This window comes from Paralichthys olivaceus, chromosome 1, assembly GCF_024713975.1.
Source record: "Paralichthys olivaceus isolate ysfri-2021 chromosome 1, ASM2471397v2, whole genome shotgun sequence".
Lineage (NCBI taxonomy): Eukaryota > Metazoa > Chordata > Actinopteri > Pleuronectiformes > Paralichthyidae > Paralichthys > Paralichthys olivaceus.
Window position 1 is genome coordinate 5,010,983 of NC_091093.1, and position 19,932 is coordinate 5,030,914.

Here is a 19,932-nt window from a genome sequence, read left to right on the forward strand (position 1 = left end):
TTGACGCCACAGCGTTAAATAAAAGTTTCTGTCAGTGCCACAGGGCAGGTCGTTTGTTTTGATCGCGTCGAGTGTTGTGAAGTGAATCCCCATCAATTGAGAAAGAGTTTGCCTCTTAACCAAACACTGCATGAACTCAGTCACACTGTTACACACAAACACCACAGGGACTTTGGTTATCTTCTTTTTCGATGGCCAAGTCTCACAAGTTTACACTTTGAGATTCTATAGACTCCTTTAATTTCCTTCAACCCCCTCCATCCTCTGCCACCTTCTACCGTCATGACTGAAAGCCAAAATTAAATCTTAATATGTTTTAAGTGCTTTTTGTCTACTTCTTGACATTTCTTTGATAAAGCCTTCAAGCTTCCTTGCAGTCGGCATATTAAAAACATCAGCCAAACAAGCCTGATTCATTGTGTCATGCTTTCACAACCAAACAGCACACAGCACATCCAGCAGTCTGCAGCTATGTGAGTCTGGAGGCCAGGTCACAGACCAGCTCGGCTGCCGGAATGGAAATTCTCTATGTCTGGCAAAAAGAGAAAGTTGGCGTAAAGCAGCACAAGATGTTTACTGATCTTGATGCATCAACGGAGAGCATTCAAACCTAAGGACATGCCTCAATGTGAGTTTTTCTTTTTCAATGACAGCATGAGCGGCTTTGCATTTCTCTATCTGTCTGCTCTCTCCGCCTAATACTTGTCACAAGCTGTAAGATATTCTATCAACTGCGGAGACTTACACACACATACACACCTAATCACAGTTCAAACATACTTCTAATTTCCTGACACACGTAACATTTGATATAGTTATCATTTTCAGCTGTTTAAATTGTAAATACTTAATGTCTTTCATGGTGCGGGAACGTGCTTATGTCCAGAATGTGTGTCCAGAACTAATGTGCCCACTGAAATGACAATCAACACCAACCAACACAGTGTATGAACTGTGCCAAATTCTGTGCCATGCTTCTCCAAGTGAACTGCATTGAGCTTGGACAAGGTTATAGAATACACTATGCATCCTAGTGTGGAGGCAAACACTGTAGGTTTAGCATTTTATACTGGACCATATATTGCTATACTCTACCATGCTGTGCTGTTAAATGTAGGTAAGAGCCTTTTGGTATCTCCAAGCAGTCGCCCTGAAGAGTCTTTTGTGTTTGTCTGTATGTGTTTTATCTACATGGTTATTTGTGATCACATTAACAAGGTCATGATTCAGACCTGCCATCTGACTTCTAAACAGCAATGTGCTCGGGAACATTGGCTGTTTAATTCACTGCATTCGCTTGTGTTGAGCCGTGGAGAAACTTTGCTCTTCCACAGAGAGAACTTGAATAGGATTGTAAACAAGCAATTTGACGAAGATAAACCAGTAAACAGCATTCGACTGGACCTCCATCTCTGAGTCACAAATCTTTTCAATTCTTGGTACAGTATGTCTGCTGGACTACAGTCACAAATAGTTTCTAAGATGGTTTCATTTTGTAAGCCATTATTAACACCATTGATGTATAGATGTGTTTCAGTGACCCAGACCTATACTTTCCAAACACAAGCAGGACAAGATACAAAAAAATAACTATCTCCGAACTTAACCTCCATAGGCTGACAACAACAAGTGTGACTCTCCTGTCACAACAAAAAAAACAGTGCTTCAACTTCAATGTATCAGAATAATACAGTTGAGTAAAAAATAAATACTACAATCATTTTGCTGGTGATTTTCTGAGGGGGACAGTGAGGAATGAAATACTGCATGTGATAATCTTTTGTTCGGCAGAAAGCTAAAGCAGACTGGTAAAGCTCAGTATGAAATTAACTCAGTACATATTGTGAGCTGGCTCATACCCACATTTGGATGCCAAGTTTCAAGATCACTTTTTAGTCAAATTAAACCAAGAATGTAATTTCACTAACGATATGCATAGAGGAAACACAGTTATGTATACTAACTGTTTCATAACATTGCATCAGTGCATTCATCTTTGTACTTTTTAGCAACTTCTGCTTCAATCAGAGCTCAACTCCTAAATGATGAGATAAATAACTAGTAATAACTAGTGTATTCAATTTAAGATGAAAGGAGGAATTTTACCCAGAGAAAAATGAATCTTACTGTTTCCAACTTACAGGCCATTAAATAAACCATTCTTGATGATACGTTTTGGATATGACGTTCATTTTCAACTAACCTGTAACCGTGCTGTGTGTCCACACACACTCCGCCGTTGAAGCAGGGGTTTCTGGGATATGCGGCGCAGGGCTGATGGGTCTGCTCTCTACCTGTGCAAGAGCACACAGCGGTGGATTCCACTGTCACAGATACAAGACTCATAGTCCCACAATCCACCACTGTGGGTGTGTCTCGCACATTCAAAGAGCTTGTGCAGCCGCCGGTCCCGGCACACTCCGAAGAGGGACACTCATCTGCCCGCACCTGGAACACGCTGACCTGCAGGAATGACTGGAGCTGCATGGAGAAAGACAGAGAAAAGGGTGAATCACAGGATGGCGTTTTAATACAACCTGAACTCCAGAGAAAAAAGGTGCTACAATATAGTCTGCACAAGCCTTTAAAAGACTCGTTTTGGCCACTGTGGATTAGTTTGTTTTTTTCTCAGGAATTTTCAACTATCAAAGCTAAATGTCTAAATATCTAAACATCAACCCTGACCTAAACTTCAAAATGGGTCAAAATGTGGTCAAAGAGTTGAGGGATAACAAACAGCTGGAAGAACCTATGATCTTCAGCTCTTTGCCATGTCACACCGGCTCAAAACTGATCTAGCCTGACAAAATTACTTTTAAGGTGTGATTGCTGATATTTATGTTTGCTTTTTCAAAATGTCTTCAATCATTGTTAAAAGCAGTATATAAATGATTCATATCTGTATTCTCATTTAAGTTAACTGAGTCCAATCCAGCTATAGCATGCTGTACACATTTCTGTGTGTACATTTACAATTCTGTCTGAAACCAACATATACACATAATGGGTGGTTAATCCTATCCTTGATCAAAACTGAATGGGGTTTTGTGATATTAGTGAACTAAAAGTAATAGTTTACCCAGCAATACTACCTTGTCTGTATGAGTGCATTTGCAAAAGGGATGAATGAAAATCCAGGTACTGACATGCAATCCAACATGTGACTCTTTTAACAAATTACCCTCATTGCTCCATAATGTCTAGCTAATCTAGTTTACACAGACCAATAAAAACATGTGCATGCACACACACTGACAAACAACGATGATGTGGAAAGTGCAGGTTCAGTTAAGGAACGCATCACACTACAGTAGGCAGGTTAAGTAGAAATCAAGCTGTTTTTTTCTGCACCAGTTCCTGAAAAAGTGGGCTAAAGGGTGATGAGCTAAACGGAAACTATGCCTAAATCTAGGTTGAGCTGTTTGATAAAGCAATGGAAGGGAAAATGAAATGGAAATTGGATATGTGCCGAATGTGATGTGTGTGTGTGTGTGTGTGTGTGTGTGTGTGTGTGTGTGTTGGCGTGCTTGCATCTGAATGTGCTGGTAAGAGTGACACTGGTCAGGTAGCTTTCCACTGACTTTAAATACATATTTATGTACTCAAGCTGAGGAGGCATACCCAGGAGATTGCATGAATGCATCCACAGGCACGCACGCACACAAACACACACACACAATGTGTAAGTGTTGAACCGAAACAGAGGTCACTTGATGCTCAATGTTCTGGACTGATTGGACCTCATTCAGTGTGACTGGATTGTGTTCACTAACCGTGCACTTCACATCTACTCCACTTGTTTCCCCCTGAAATGGCCTGTGCTGAAGAGGCTGTAACATTAATACAGGTTATGTTTTATCAGTGTGGCTGACTGATGTCTCGCATCGTTTGAGCCGTACACTTGCCACAATGAGCAGTGGTCGTTTTCCCATTGAGAATCACTGGCTTTCATTTTACCCACATGTGACATTAATGCATCCTTTGATAGTCACAAATGCTCCTACTCATTTGTTTGTGAGTATATATGCAGCCTTTTGTAAATGAATTGAAACAAGGGGGGAGGTTGAATGGTTAATGATGAAGAGGGCCTGTTACTCATCATATATGTATATATCTATACACCCTCCTCCCTGTGCTTGCTGTGCCATTAAATGCTACAAGACTCCATTGTCCCACAACCCAGTGTGCTGGGTTGTGGGACAGTGGAGTGAGTGGAAAATGTGATTACAGTCAAGGTTGTTGTTACAGGAATGCCCATTAAGTGTCCTTTTATTAGATTGGCTGCTAGCTATCGGTCCACTCTAGAACGGTGTTAATGTATTGTGTCTCAAGTCTACTCACAGTACAACAAATCAGTCAGCCTTTAGAAAGCTCGGAAACTAACATACTCCACAAAGATGTCTAATCAAAGTATGTTATAAGGAGAATGTGCTGCTACAGGCTATTTCATTTAGGCAAGGAAAACAAAAGTGTGGTTTCTGTATTTATGCAACAATGAATTGTGGCCTTTTATATGCCAATATTTTATATACTGTATTTTGTTATGCCAAATACATGCCAGGAAATTTTTTTTTAGTCTATTGTGGCGCATGTGTATCAGATATGCATCACCATTTGCTGATATCTCCTTAATTAAACCAATATGGGAGGTGTAGTAAGCAGGATAAAGTCACTTTTTTCATCCTCTTCAGGAAATCTGTTAAATTATTAAAAAGAAAATCATGCTGATATTTCACATTTTCATTTTGTATGTGAGGATGTGTGTTTTAACCTGCACATCTGGGGCTGTGTCCACAAAATGAGGAAGGAACAGAGACTAAAGTACATAAATATCTGGTGATAATGAGAATAGAATGATAGAATGGGCAGTGAAGTTGCCGGGTCTAATCATAGAATTTAGTCTCTATTAAGAGCTGGAGTCAATAGCTTTTTATTATTATTATATAATATACAATAATCCCTTTTCAAATCAACTGTAAGCCTACAAAAGCAAAGGCCAACATGAACAATAAGTAGCCAGTTCACATGCTGATGCTATTCTATTTTTTGATCAACAGTTTAATATTAAAGGAAAAACAGCTTGCATCAGTTTCTCTCTGAATGCCTGACAGAAAGTTGCGGTGTTGGTTGCCGTGCTGATTACATAAAACCGGCAAGCAAGCAAACATCAATGGAAGTGAGAAAAAGAACCAGAAAACCCAACTGGTAAGAGGAGCAAAGTTTATCATTAGCTCAATTAGTTGACGAGTGTTAAACTATTCTGAAAGGAGAATTTGCCTCTTGGTGTTTACCGCACAGGCCAAGAGGAAGAACTGATTAGGCCTAATTTCCTCTGGTTGTGCTACACCACTGAGAAGTGGGAAACACTGGGAGCTATGTGTTACTGCGAGTGAAGAGGAACACAAACAGGATTCCTCAGGCACAGGTGAGTGCCATATCACTTGCAAATGGCAGCACAAGTTATGACAATAACTTAAAAAAACATTATCTCCTCTGCTTCAGAATCTCTTAAGCCTCTTCAAAATCCTTCTTACTTCTCCCAACAGTTGTTCACCTTAGGAGCTTTCTTAAGGGCTGAGATGCTGTGTGGATAACCTTTATCTTTCTCAGGATCTAGATCTAACTGTGAGGGGGAATACTTAGAAAATGTTATTCAGGCTGTATGAATACGACCCCCTGGTGCGTGCTGTGTATTATTCAGCCGTTGTAAAGTCAGGAGGAACACTGCTAATGTGAAAACCAGCCGAGATGGCATGGCTGTTTACAGATTCAATGTAGCAGATAATAGAAGGTATAACCATGTTAAACAGGCTTGTGACAGGAAAACCTTGAAAAACAAGTGGAGAAACAGGATGACAATGCCTCCATCCACAAGTAACGAGGGCTCACTGAATGATTTGATGAAACGGAGAGAATAATAAGCTATGGCCTTCACAGTCAATAGAGCCCTCCACTACTCAAAATATACTCCACTACACTATTCAATAACAGATTAGGGGATATACAGTATTTGGTGCTTCATCCATCCAGTGAAGCTCAGAGAAAGAGCTTTTCTGACAGCTTGCAGTGACCCAACACCTGGCTAGACCTGTACATTCAGTTGGGCTGGCAAAGGAACCTCTCCATCATGTGTCCATAGCACTGAGTATCATTAAGTTTTAAAGTAAGGTGTGAAAATAGAACTGTTTCATTTCCATGAAACACAGGTTTAAAAATCAACAGTGACACCAATACTCTTCACAAGTACAACCTTAATGTTTTATACACATTGAGTTTGAGTCACTGTAACATTAAAAGAACTTCAAGGGGAAATACAGAGGCAGTGCATTTAACACACCTTGGTTATGGAACATGCTGAACTCACATTGACACGATGTAGAAGTTTCTTTGGATGTTTTTCTACTTTATTTAACCATGAAAAGTTGATTCATGAATAGCTGATGAAAAGCATTGGAATCAATAGTAACTAGTCAATTCAAAGAGAATATGACGAACTTGAGAACAATGTTTAGATTCTGACAATCACCTTAATTTAATCCTCTAAACACTGTGGTGGAGTGTGGCTCTGCAATATGAAGAACATTATCAAACTCATGTGTGTAAATTAAACCTGTGTGTTTGCATCAACAGGGTCTCTCCTTCAGTATTTTGCTGTCATCTTCTCAGCAAGGGATAATGCATCCTTTGAATCTTTGACATTAAAAACCAGCAAGACACAGTCAGGCAGTGAAGAGCAAAACAGGTGGGGGGGAGAAGGAAGGACGAAGATGAGGAAAAAGGGCGACCATGTTGGGGGGTGGGCATGATGCCGCAGGGAGCACGGTCAGTATGGAGATATGTGAAGTCGGCATCATGCTGGCTGTCACACGGTTATAAACCATTTAGTGGCCAACAGAGATATTTATCTGAAATAACCATATTCAGTGTGCAGGTAAATTACTCCATTGGTCCCCATGTTGGAAGACTCCTATATGAAGACTTTTTTCAGGCCAGTGATCATTCCTTGTTAGCTTTGAAAGCCAGCAAAGCATTCAGAAAGACCAGGACACCAAGAACACATTATATTTCATTTTCTTTTTAAAATATTATTTTTAAATTGCTTTATATCCAAGAAAACACTTAATTCCACATGGAGTCTCTTAACCCTGGAATGGCTCAAAGGAAATCAGCATGGCACATATCTTTCAAATGTAGTGCTGGGGAAACGTAAGGCAAGGCATACACTGAGGCAGAACAGTGTGTATAGAAAGCAGGACCAGAGGGACGTATTGTTCCTTGGACTTTTGTTTCAGTATACTGAACAGATTCCACAGTCCTCTGCACTGCCCTCAGGGCCACATTAATATAATGACAAGATGAACCTTGGTATCTGAGCGCCATACCAATGATTTTTTAAAGTTGAAATCCAATGTGGTATCATTAAAAGTCAAGTGGAGCGTGCTGGATTGAAAACACAGAGGGATAAGTTCTATTATAGAGGTAAAGCTGTGAGTAATAGAGAGACATAGGGAATAAAGATTTGTTTTAAATCTCCTACTTCTAAAGTATTACTGGAGAATTGAGAACATTAATAATAAGCGCTGCTCCATCTTCTGCACCCCCTACCCATCCACCGCCTCCGCCCCTTTCCTTCCCCGTCCACCAGCTACCCCCCGCTCTATTTCTCCAGCGCTCGCTCATCCTTTCCCTCGCCACGCTTCACATCTCATTCTGATCAATGTCTTCTCCGGAGAACCTGGCTGAATTCAGATGAAACGCTCGGCACTCTCCTCACAAATCACACCTGAAACCCTCGGCTACCTTTCCGCTTACACATCTTTCCTCTCTGCTTCTCTCTGTGGCCACACTTTGCTCATTTTGGAATAAAAGAGCTCATCTACGCTTGCCTGCTTTTCTCCTCATCTCAACTTTCTCTCCTTGACGATAGTCAAATGAAACAAAGGAAAGACAGGACACCAGGAAGGGAAGAGAGACAGAGTGAGAGAGAGACAGAGTGATGATCACAGTGACCTGGACTGAGCATCCTGAACATGACTGTTGTTTCTCCCCTAACAGACACATGCACATACAGATCAGCTCATCATTCCCTTTGAGGACAGAGGGCCAGCTCTCTCTCTCTTTTTGTCACTGCTGGTAAAATGCATACAATTTGACTTTCTCTCTCTCTCTCACACACACACACACACACACACACACACACATGAAATCACGCACGCTCTAGCTACATTCGCGCTCACACAGGTTCCGTACTTCCATTGAGACCTTTGAAACGTGAAATGAGGTCTGACTGAAGCCAGCGGCCAGTGTGCTTCAGTTTGATGAAGTGTAATGTTTGAGTTTCACCAACTTTCTCCTATATGGTGATTATTTGCTTTTTAATGTTCTGAAATTTTGCTAAGCTTGCCCTAATGAGTAGAATTTAATTTACTGAAACAATTTCCGACTAAATATGGGACGAGCTATGCAATTTTACAAACCCCTCTCATTTAAGAGAGCACAGTTCTGCAGGGATTTTTTGACAGCAACAGCCACTGTTACAGCCATAATCCGCACTGTGCATTTCTGCAAGAGTCAAATTGGGTTGGATTTAAAAGGATGTTCCACACTCATTTTTTTCCTTGGGTTGACCCAGAAATAACTGTCCTGGACAATAGCCTGAATCAGGCCAAGATTCCCTGTGTCCTAAATAACAGAAATGGTTTTAGGTGGAGGATGATACATGGAGAGTAATATATCACTGACAACAAGAAGTGGTCACACATGTTTACCGCCGGTGGCCTACAAGCTGTATGAGATGGTCTTTTGGGAGAAAGGGATGGGGGTCGGGTGCACATGAATCAGTAAAGGATTCTGTGGATTCCCTCTCTGTATAAGAGTGTGTGGGATGAAGACAGAAAGAGCGTCTTTCCAGAATTTGACAGATGAAAATGTTATATTGATTATATACATGATTTATGCTTGTTTTGTTGATTCAAGTGATCCACACAGATCTTCATCATCTACCCAAACACCCAGATTTCACACAAACTGACTCTGTGCATCTAGAGTGCATGCATGCTGTCACTTCATGTCACATAATGCTAAATTATCATTGGAAAAACTTTTAATAATTAAATTTGGAATTAAAATTGGGAACTTAATGTGTAAAGCACGTACTTTGGACTTCATCCGGAGGGCGTCCATAAGATCTGTCTGATCTATCCTCTGTATAATCCTCACTGTATCACAATCACTGGTCTTTTCTTTAACACAAGGTGGAGGGTAGGGAAAAGAAGGATATATATCGAGCCATGCTGAACATATCATGACACCAAACCATCTAAGATGATTATTTGTTGAAGTAATTATAATTTCATGCTCTATATTGGACAAGTCTGGATAATAGATAAAGAAAAAAAACTATTTTACACTAATAATCACGAGCACATTCCAAACCACTTGTGTGTCCTCATCATTTCAAACTTGATCTTTTGAAGAAGAAGTGACAGTCCTCTGGGCCTGATCATTATAGTGATACTATCCCTGATTCCACGAAATTACACACACGCACACATTGGTATCAACTGTATGATGGATGAAGAGACTATTTGAACTGATGCTGGCTTAATTCCAGCTTCTTCCTCCCGGGCCCTTGGTTGGTAAAACAAAGATTGGACAGTTTCATTTAACCTGTGTGTGACATATGCCTGCTGCTCCTGTAATATAAGGTTGAAACAGACTGAAATATTGCTTCTTTATATAAGATAGTGTACAGAAGTGACAGAAGTACAGTGACATGTTCTGCTGTTTTACTGTGTATTAAAGAAATACAACAGTGATTTATTTCCATCGGATCAACTGTGTAGGAACCACAGCCCTGTATTTACACGAGACCACAATTTCAAAAGATCAGAAAATAAGTGGACATAGGGTCACATGAAGTCACCAAACTTTTAGGTTTCAAATCACTGGCAGTGTTTGACTGAAGTTTACTTAAAGGTACAGTGTGTAGAATTTTATGATATCTAGTGATGAAATTACATGTTGCAGCTGAACACCCCTCACCTCACCCTCTCCTTCCAAACATGAAAGAGAACCTGTGGTAGCTTCAGTTGTAATAAAAACTCAAATGGTGTTTAGTTTGTCCAGTCTGGACTAATGTAAAAAAACATATATATAAATATAAAGTATTTAAATATAAAGGGCTTTTCCTGAAAGAAAACAACAATTTAGATGAAACGAACTAGTGAAAACATCATGATGGTTATTCTACATTAAATTTCTGCCAATAGATCCCTTTCACCTAAATCTTACACGCTGGACCTTTAAGTATCCAAAGTTTATGTCCCACAGACCTCAGCCATAGATTTTGCTTCTTTCTTCTTTCAGGGACTTTTGATCCTCGGAGAGTGAAAGACACGGTTGCTTGTACTGAGGTCATAGGAGTCAAGAATCTTCTGCGCCTATGTTGCTATGCTGTCTTAAAATCAGAGGACTACACATAAAAAAGCTCATACCAAAAAGATCTATGAGCTCTGCACTACACTCAGTATTGATGTGATCATTCGTTGTTTCATTTTGCATTCCAATAGGTAGGGGAAAAGCAAAAGCAATTAAAGACTTGCAGCTGTATTAACACTGACTGCACCACAGGTGTGATTACACCCTGAGGTGATTTACACCTGCTGTGCGTAGAGTGGTTCATTTAGACAGGTGAGAGAAGCCCCACCAGAATCTGCTGGAGAATAAACAGCTGCTTCCTGGCGAGGAGATTTGTTCACAGAATGCTTTCATACCCAGAGGGGGAATCACTCAGACTCAGTGCTGGCACTTGTTAAAAACAGCATAGTGGACATTTTGTACCTGCTTTTGATCTGCTTCAGGTATCGACACTCCACTGCCTCTTTTTCCTTATTCTTTACCTGTGTACCTCTGCCAGCGTCCAGTCTGCCAGTGTAGACTCCATGATTTATTTTCTGCTCAGAAATGACTACGAGGGTGCTGACGGCATGCTCAGTCAGGTAGTTAGCAGGTACGGCTATGTAGCTTTAAGTTGACAAATATAAATGACTAATAACCACCAGGCGGTCAATAGTAGTCAGAACCTCCCAGTTAAAAATTCATATTGCTTGGATTCATGGCTGTGAAGTTGCTCTTCCTGTCAGGTGAAGACTCATGTTTGCTCAAGCTGCTATGATGTAGAGCTGTAGATAGTCATTGTAACACGTGTCCATCAGATACTAGTTTTACCTTGTCAGTTTGTCATTGGGAGTAAGTTTAGCATCAGTAAACATAAAGACAGTTGTGAAAGAGATCTTATTTTTAACATTCAGTGTAATTCGAAGAAATCTGAGCAAAATGGCTCTATTTGTCTTTTTTCAGTTAACCTTTTAAAGACTGACTGGTTTGAAAATAAGCCCAAAATGGCCAGTGGTAAATTTGCAACAACAACTCCTACTTTTAATTCGATTTTGATCTTTTTTTCTAAGCAGACACACATTACATTGCACTTGTTTGACAATACACTGAAACAGGGACGTGGCCTCGTTTGCAAAAGTTAATGTGCACACAGAAAGCTCCACCCAAATTCAATGAAATTGATAACTTTGAATGACATTGCTTCCAAAATACTTCCACATGAACAAACACTCCTATATTTGTATCCTTTGAACACATCAAAAATACATAAAAAACTGTGGAAGTATTGAAAGAGCATCATATGTATGTTTCAAGCCCATGTTTTGTGTACACACTGGTTATAAAGTAGAACCCTGGGCGAATTTTTCAGGTATACAGGAATATACAATCACAACAGACCTGCAGCACACAAAAGTAACAAGTGTTATTAAAAACCTCAACAGTGGCTCTGTTTTATTCCCACTAGGCAGTGACAATGTGAGCAAGCATGCACAATACCAGCAAACTTAAGCAACTCAATGGAGTTTAGCACATTCATTTTGTTATTCACACATGCTTTCCCTACTGGGACTGGAGAAAATGTGCTTCTATTCAGCCCTAGGTTTATTTTAATCAGTGCTGTTGGTATGTGATATTTTGTGTTTAGACATTAATAACATAAATGATGCTGGTGCAGGTCGCCAAAATAATTTAATAAATATGTGAGAGCTTATCATGGTTTTTCATTTGTCTGTCACTGTTTGCATTTTAATGAGACATCAAATTTTGGATGATGATTGTTGGAATGTAACAAAGGCTACATCTGTTGCCATGGGCGGCTGTGGCTGAGGGGGCTGAGCGTTTATCTCGGCTGTTCGATCCCAGTCTTTCCCATCTGCATGCCGAAGAGTCCTTGTGCAAGAAGCTAAAACCCAAATGGCCCCTCATAGATGTTGAATGCATTCATTGGAAGATTTGGATAAAACTGCCAGCTAACTAGTATGTAATCCAAACATCACCATTGGCAGAACAGTTATAGCAATTCACTGTGTCTACCTTGCGTGTCGATATAGATAGAACGATAAAGGACACAAACCACGACCTACCTTTTGTTTGTGGGCAGCCAGATAACCGTGCATTTTCTCAGGCTGGAGGAAGGACGGGCCACCGTGCACAGCAAAGCGAACATCCAGCATTCGCTCCCTCACATCTATTAGGCTAAAGATGTTGACATCATCAGGTGGAACAGAGAGCATCTCAGACAGGAAGTCCACCAGCAGCTCGTAGCGGCTCCGCTGCTTCCCTCTCAGTTCAATGAACTCCTTTGCTGTGATGTCTGAGAAACACACACACATACACACACTATTGGAACTGTAGACTGTACAGGAGCGGCCTCATTATTCCCACATCTGATCAAGGATACATCCATTTAGCCCAAATGCTACATAAACTGGAGAGGATACATTATTGAATGTGGCTCACTTTATCTGATAAAGTCTTTTGTTTGAAAGATTACTTTGTGTTCTTCCTGAGTAAGTGTGTGTGCATGTCCATGTGTGTGTCCTTGCAGGTGAACACAGCGATTTGCAGTTGGATTTCGATTCCTAACTGTGCCAGTTAAAGGTAATTACACTCCTGACAATCTGAGGTGCTGTGTCTAATCATGCTCTGTGGCAGGCGCTAGAGAGAGATGGAAAGACATATTGCTCATATTTTTTTCCCCTACAGCAGTCCAGCATGTCTGAGATGTATATTAGGGCCACATTTGATGGTTATATCCATATGAACAAGGTCACCATTAAGATCAACTTTCAGGTCAAGTTTCAAAACAGGTCTCATGTGTCGTCAGGGCTTTAGATGAGGCCCACACACATCAGTTAAAAGCTTTGCTCAGATTACGAGAATTGTAAGAAGACTGATTCAGTTCTACCCTCATAGAGACATGGGCTCCTGGTCAGATGCTAAGTTGAGCTCTTTGTTACACACATACTCACACATGAGTATTATATGGACAACCATGATGATTACAAACTTGCTAATAGAACTAAGGTCTGGACCTGGGTAGACAAGAGTCTACTTGAGACAGCAACAAAAAGCGTTACGAGTGAAATTCTGAAACGATCAGAATAAAGGAACCAAAGGTTTAAAGGATGTTCCAGAGGAATGGTTGGTTTAATTTTAGCCAAGGGAAATAACCCAGGAAAGTGAGAGCTGAAGTGTGTCTGCGCAGCTATCGAGAAGAAAGACGAGTGAGAGATGAGCCTGTGTGTCTAAATGAAAGATGTGATGCGTAGCTTCTGCAGGAATAATAATCTACATAACAGTGTGAATGGCATGATGCATTGGTATTTTCTAATCTACTAGCTTCACAGTGTTGATAATTTCAGAACATTATCAACCAAAACACACAAAACATAAAGCTTCTCAATCAGCTTCACAATTTGACTCGATTTAGCCTGATTTTAAAATGTGTCAAGGTTTTTAATCTCAAATGAAAGCCACACATGAGACAGACTAAAAGAAAGCTGAAGTGACAAAAATTGTCAGTGTACTTTTACAAACCATATGACTAATACAGAAGCAATTATTTTGTCATTGCTAATGAATAAATTCCAAGTTTTATGGTTTTTCATCGAATTTTTGTTGAGCCATTTCACTCCAAACCTGATTATACATGGTCGGGAAAGAAAGAACTTCACAAAATCCTGTGCCAATCCTCCTTGTAGATGTAGAGATATTGCATAGAACACTGATGGTGCCAGGCAGAGCAGAACTGTCAGGGAAACAGCAAACTCTGTTTTCTTCATGCACCGTGGACGCATCGCAAGATTCAACACTTCATGGGCTTGTGGAAAATCAAGGACATCACCAAAACCAGACATTCATCCTCTGTGCATGGATGTTCAATAGCAGTTGAGATATTACAGTCTTAATCAAAATGGTGGACCCATTGAGCGGGCGACATTGCCCCCCCCCCCATTCCACACTCATTTCACAGGAGGATTTTTTTTAAATGTTGAGTAGAGGGAGCCATGCCAGGTAAAAATGATGGACATACATAGTCATTACATTCTGCTAGGAGAAAGTGATGAATACTATTCACTTGGAATACGGCCATATAATTTATGATGAAAGAGAGTGACAGATCAGATTCCCCTTATAGATTGCTTTTACTACTGACACACAGGAACATCAGAGTGATGCATAGTGTGAATACAACATGGTTCCCTCACAAGGAGAGGCTGCACTGGGGTTTAGTTACACAGTCACATTTGTACAGCACTCACTAAGTTGCAGCCAATACTCTTCAACACGGCAAGAGAAAAGAAAGTGTATGGGAGACAAGAGAGATGGAGGGAGCCTTTCATCCTTTATTCAGCTGTTTTTAATAATGTGCTTAACTTTGGTTTGTTGACAGTCCTGCCTGCAGATTTTAAACCACAGCCAGTAATAATTTGTTCCAATGTCAAATATTTCTGACACCAGGACAGAGAGGCAGAGCAAGTGTCAAACCATGAGTGTGAAAACACTTTATGTTGCAGCACATGTCATTGTCATTGTGTACATTGGGCTTCATGCAACAACATGTTCTTATATCTACCCAAAATGTCTCAGGTTGAATGACCTGAGTACATATGATGAATGCCACCTGTATATGTATGTGTGAATGTGAACGTGCACAATATCTTTGAGCTATATTCATATTTCTTGCCGTAGCTCAACAGCATGTTTGTTTGCCTCTTCCACTAACACCTCCAATTCCATGGCATTCAATTTTGCTTTGCCCTTGCGGTCACTCTGCTCTCAGTAATGCTCTATGGCGGAAACCAGTAACGCATGCAAAACACTCATTTAAATACTGCTGCCTCTACCATGTTTGCACCTGTTATCATATACGCAATTAGTTTAAGTAGATCACCCACAAAACGCCCACCAACCAAACGTGCAATCTGTTATAATGCACACGCAATTTAGCGCTCTTTATTTGGGATCTTAGTAGATCAGGCCCTTAATGGGTAATTTGCATAATCAAATATAGAAATGAAATGAGGGCATGTTTGTGTACCCTTTAAGATGAGAATCAATTCCGAGGACTACCAGAAACTACACTTTGACCCAAATTCAACAAACTACGAGAACACAAACACACACTTCTATATGAAAAGGGGACACCAGGGTGAAAAGGTTTGTGAGTGTGTTCAGGGAGATAGTCCTGGCATTAAGAGACAAGACGGGGGCTCGGGAACAGGCTCTGTGGATACAGCGTGAGGGATCGAGGCTAATGTCAGCTCCCATCAGTCAGTCCAGTGGGAAAAACGAGGACACTGGCAGACAGAGAGACCTTCAGCAGGGATGGGGGGCTGGGGTTAGAGGGTAGTAACTCCTAACACATAGTGGCAGCCTTTGCACCTGGCTTTGATCCAACCTCACATTTCACCACTGCTTTCTCCTTCCCAGAGGCTTCATCAGAGTCGGGAGTCGAGACGGTACGGCACAGACGAGCACCTGCCTATAGGCTTGTGATTTCAAACAAATAGCACAAAAAAGGGCTATTTACCCTGCCCGTGTAGTGATGACAGGACTGACGGAAACCATTGAGACACATGACACAACAATCATGGTCTTTTTGTAACTTATCGTGCCTCTGCCTGAACATGACTGAAACACAGTGGGTGCATTTTGGACAACAACTCTGCTTTTACTTCTTTAGGTAGAGAAAAGAAAATTCAATTTCAAATATCTTAGTCCACCACGGCCAAACAAGCCTAGACATGACTATTTAATGACTTACATTAGAAAAAGGAGGGGGAAGAAGTAGGGTCATTATTTGCACTAAATTATACAAACTTGTTACAATTAAGTCTGACTTTCTTACATCATGACCCCGACTCAGGTGAGACGGCAGTGTTCAGTGTAATCTCCTTTGAGCAAAACAACAACTGATTTTAATTGGCTGCTAAAAGTGAAATAAACTATTAACATGTGAGAAGAAACATAATTAAAGCTCTTTATTATCAACCCTTAACACGAGTCAAAACTTCAGATCTTCTCAGGTCCTCAGATGATGTGATGCTTTTTTCAGGTTCATTGTAAACAGAAAATCTTTGGAATTGGTCAGACAAAATGAACAATTTAGGATGTCACATTGAGTTATGGAAAATTGCAACAGGCGTTTGTATTTTACATTTCTAGAAACAAAAAAAAGATTAATCAGTAAAGGGGTGTGCCACTAACTTCATAGTGCACCTTCATGAAGTTTGAGATCTTGAACACAGAACTAACTGTAAAGCGCTTTGAGTGGTCTATAAATACAGGCTAATTACAATTTAACTATGGCAGCTAGTGCCGATTCAATTTCAAAATCACAGCATCCCACATTTCCCATGATGTATCCTCTCTATCCTGCAAACACCCAAATTATTCAAACCCCATACAGAGAAAACCTGCTGCCATCATCAGGCTACTTTATCAGCTCCTTCCCTAGTTTTCACAGGGGTGAGTAGAACTTCTCAACACCAATGAACTGGCTTTATGTGTACAATGAGTGGGTGATACCTTTGATTCCTAAGGAATATAATCCAGTGCTTAGAGTGGATGTGTCCCACATAAGTGAGCATCTACAGTGGCACTACCTCTGGGTATAGGAGTAATGTTGAATATCCCAGATCAGTAAGTAAGGAGAACAAAGTCAAAAGTTTCTCAAACATAACCCCTACAGTAGAAAACCAAAATATGTTTTTCCCCTTTATTTCTGTGTATTGATTCCAAAAAGCACATACCTCAGAGGGCAGAAAAGGCAGTAACAAGAGAGACAGGGAATCATTTGGGTTACGCTTCCAGCATCGCATCTTCTGTTAAAGACCAATCTATTGACAGGCACAGTCTATAAAACTGCTCGCTTCATTGTGTAACAAAAATGCTTGTAAGGTAGTTTTATGTGGACATTTCATGGAGTTTTTGTTCACCACAATTTGCTGTATTTCCTGTTATGTACATATTACCTCGACAGAGACCAACTGCAGTGATGTAGGTAGTTTCCTATTTCCCTAACATTTTGGTTAATACAGATGCAAAGACTGATTTAAATATCTTATATACTTCAAATACTGCAAGCTTTCCATTTATTAAGAAAGTAATAGTTTACTTTCAAATTCACAACATATAACTTCAGCTTTCAATTTAAGAATGAAATAATAAACAAATGTTTATGATGTTCAATGATTTGTGATATCAAAGGACATATAGGCTTTATCCAAATGTACATTTTTTATGTTTCAGTTAAGAGATTGCATTGCTAGGTTTATTGCAATTAATTAATTAGTTGAGTAGTGACCTGATTTATTTCTATACCTCTAATGCTTCTGTATTTCATGTATTTCAATGTGTTGAATGCAGATCAATCAAATACTATTGTCTTAGAACAAGTGCATGTAGGGTCTGATACAGCAGCTTTATCTTTTATTTCAGGTCTTTCTGTTCTTTAAATTACTTTCTTTTGTCCAGCAGCACAGTAGGATATCATCATACCATGCATAGGCTTTCATCGTTTCCATTAAGTTTGATGGATCTGTTTCCCCAATTTCATTTATTTCAGAAAAAAGGTTCAGTTTTTGCTAGACAACAAAACAGCTAGATCTTTATTGGTATTAATAATAGAGATCTCTATTATAATTGTTGCATATAAATATTAGCACTATTGCTTTTTTCCACAAGGTCTGTTCATACATTAGATTTTGATACAATTCTAGAATATGTGTTGTGTGGATTATAAAAATATTTATTATAGGGATGCATTAAGCTCCATACATCTTCAAGATCAACCTCTTCCATCGCTTCAAGTCTCATTGTCTGAGATTCCTCTTAGTGATATTAAACCAGGGCTTTTTCCATTACACAGTTTCAGTCCGCACCCACCATCATTAAAGGACAAGGATGGATGTATCAATATCATGAGGAGCATGTGCATTATAAATAATTGTGTCCCCATATAAACATCCATGAAATGACATTGATTTTATTTATTGGTACTGCCATTGTCACTTTTACTATTAAAAATACACGTGTCCTACCCAATCTGTTTTTAAGTTTTTTATGTTCCTTTTCAGTAAAATGTGCCTCTTGTAATATTTCAACAGAAATATTTTTACGGAAAGAACAGCATCCTTTTTATACTTTACTGGATTTGTACAGCCTTCAAGATCAAGGGTCCTTTGCAAACCAGCAAGTCACTCCACAAAAAAGAGAAGAAAACACAACAAAGAGAAAATGCCAGTCTGATTAAGGCTGTTATTAGCCACATCCCTCCCTATCCAAGACTGAGAATGTGTCATTCAAATGTAAGGCATATAGAAAAGTACAACTGCATTAAATAATAGTAATTTGTATTTTGAGTACTTTCTATTTTCCATACAAATGTTTCAAACTGTTTTGATTAGCAAGAGAGAGTGGGGAAGTGTATATGTGCTTGATGTATAACCATCGTGATTCATGTATAACCATCTCTAAAAACATTTCACATGTATAAATCGAATAACCTATCAACATGAGATGTTTCAATTAAAAACCAAAAGAGTAAACTGCAGAGGAGCATTACTTAAATTTGTTTCTGTAATCACTCAGAAGCAGTCTATCCAGTGATTGAGAATAAATGGTTTATTTCATGGAAAGTTCTTTACCATTTACTTCCACGCTATTATTAAAATACTGTAATCTGGTACAGACGATGAGAATCACATTCCAGAGCCCATGTGCTCAACTGAAAGTCTAGCAGGAAAATGGATAGCACATTTAATGCGAGCAACCTGTAGTTTATTTTTCACCAAAACAAACTGTTTACACTTCCTTCCAGACAGACGTGATATCAGGATAAATAAAGATCCTTCTCTACATTTCATTGCTTTTGTTTTCTGGTAATATTTCCTGATGTCCATGATTATAGATGTGGTTCTAGACACGTTTTTGTAGAATACAGGCACTCCTTACTTTTCTTCCTGGATATCCTGGCCTAGGATCTCTGGAATGAAGTGGAAATACCACTTTGTTGTTCCAGCTTGTGTAAATCAGCAGAATAGACTGGCTTTTTTTCCCAGGTAATCCACCTCCAGAACCTCTACTACTTAACGTAGCTTGTGGATCTTTATCATCCACAGCATTTTCTTCACCAAGACATACTTGCTTGAAATCTGGCAATTTGTCATTAAAGTCCCAGGATGCTCACGTATAGTCCCTGCAGTAGAAAACTAAATTAAACTTTTTTTCCAATTTCTGTGTATTGATTCTGTAATAACACATCTCTCAGAGCGCAGACAAATGTAAAAAGAGAGACAGAATTATTTGGTTAGTGTCTCAGCTTTGTATTTTCTGCTACAGGGCATTCTGGCAGGTGTAGTTTATAAAGTTCTTCTACCTTAATCATACAAAACAAGCTGCATTCGCCTACTGTATACAGTGTATGTACTCATCATGTGCATCTGCTTGCACCTTCCCTCTGAGCACTTTCGATTTCACTCAACACTTTTCAAGGACTTTTTGTTTGTCACATTTTTTTTTCACCTT

The 19,932-nt window shown here is 39.6% G+C and overlaps 1 protein-coding gene across 1 annotated transcript in view; it reads right to left on the bottom strand.

Annotated features, from left to right (window-relative positions):
• The window catches only part of LOC109624855 (neural-cadherin), a 271,831-nt gene that overhangs the window by 88,922 nt on the left and 162,977 nt on the right, over positions 1-19,932 (bottom strand). The window contains exons 25-26 of the mRNA XM_069532203.1: positions 12,483-12,712; positions 2,204-2,481 (exon numbers count right to left, since the gene is read on the bottom strand). Coding sequence (XP_069388304.1) covers positions 2,204-2,481; positions 12,483-12,712 — 508 coding nt within the window. The remainder of the gene's footprint in view (positions 1-2,203; positions 2,482-12,482; positions 12,713-19,932) is intronic.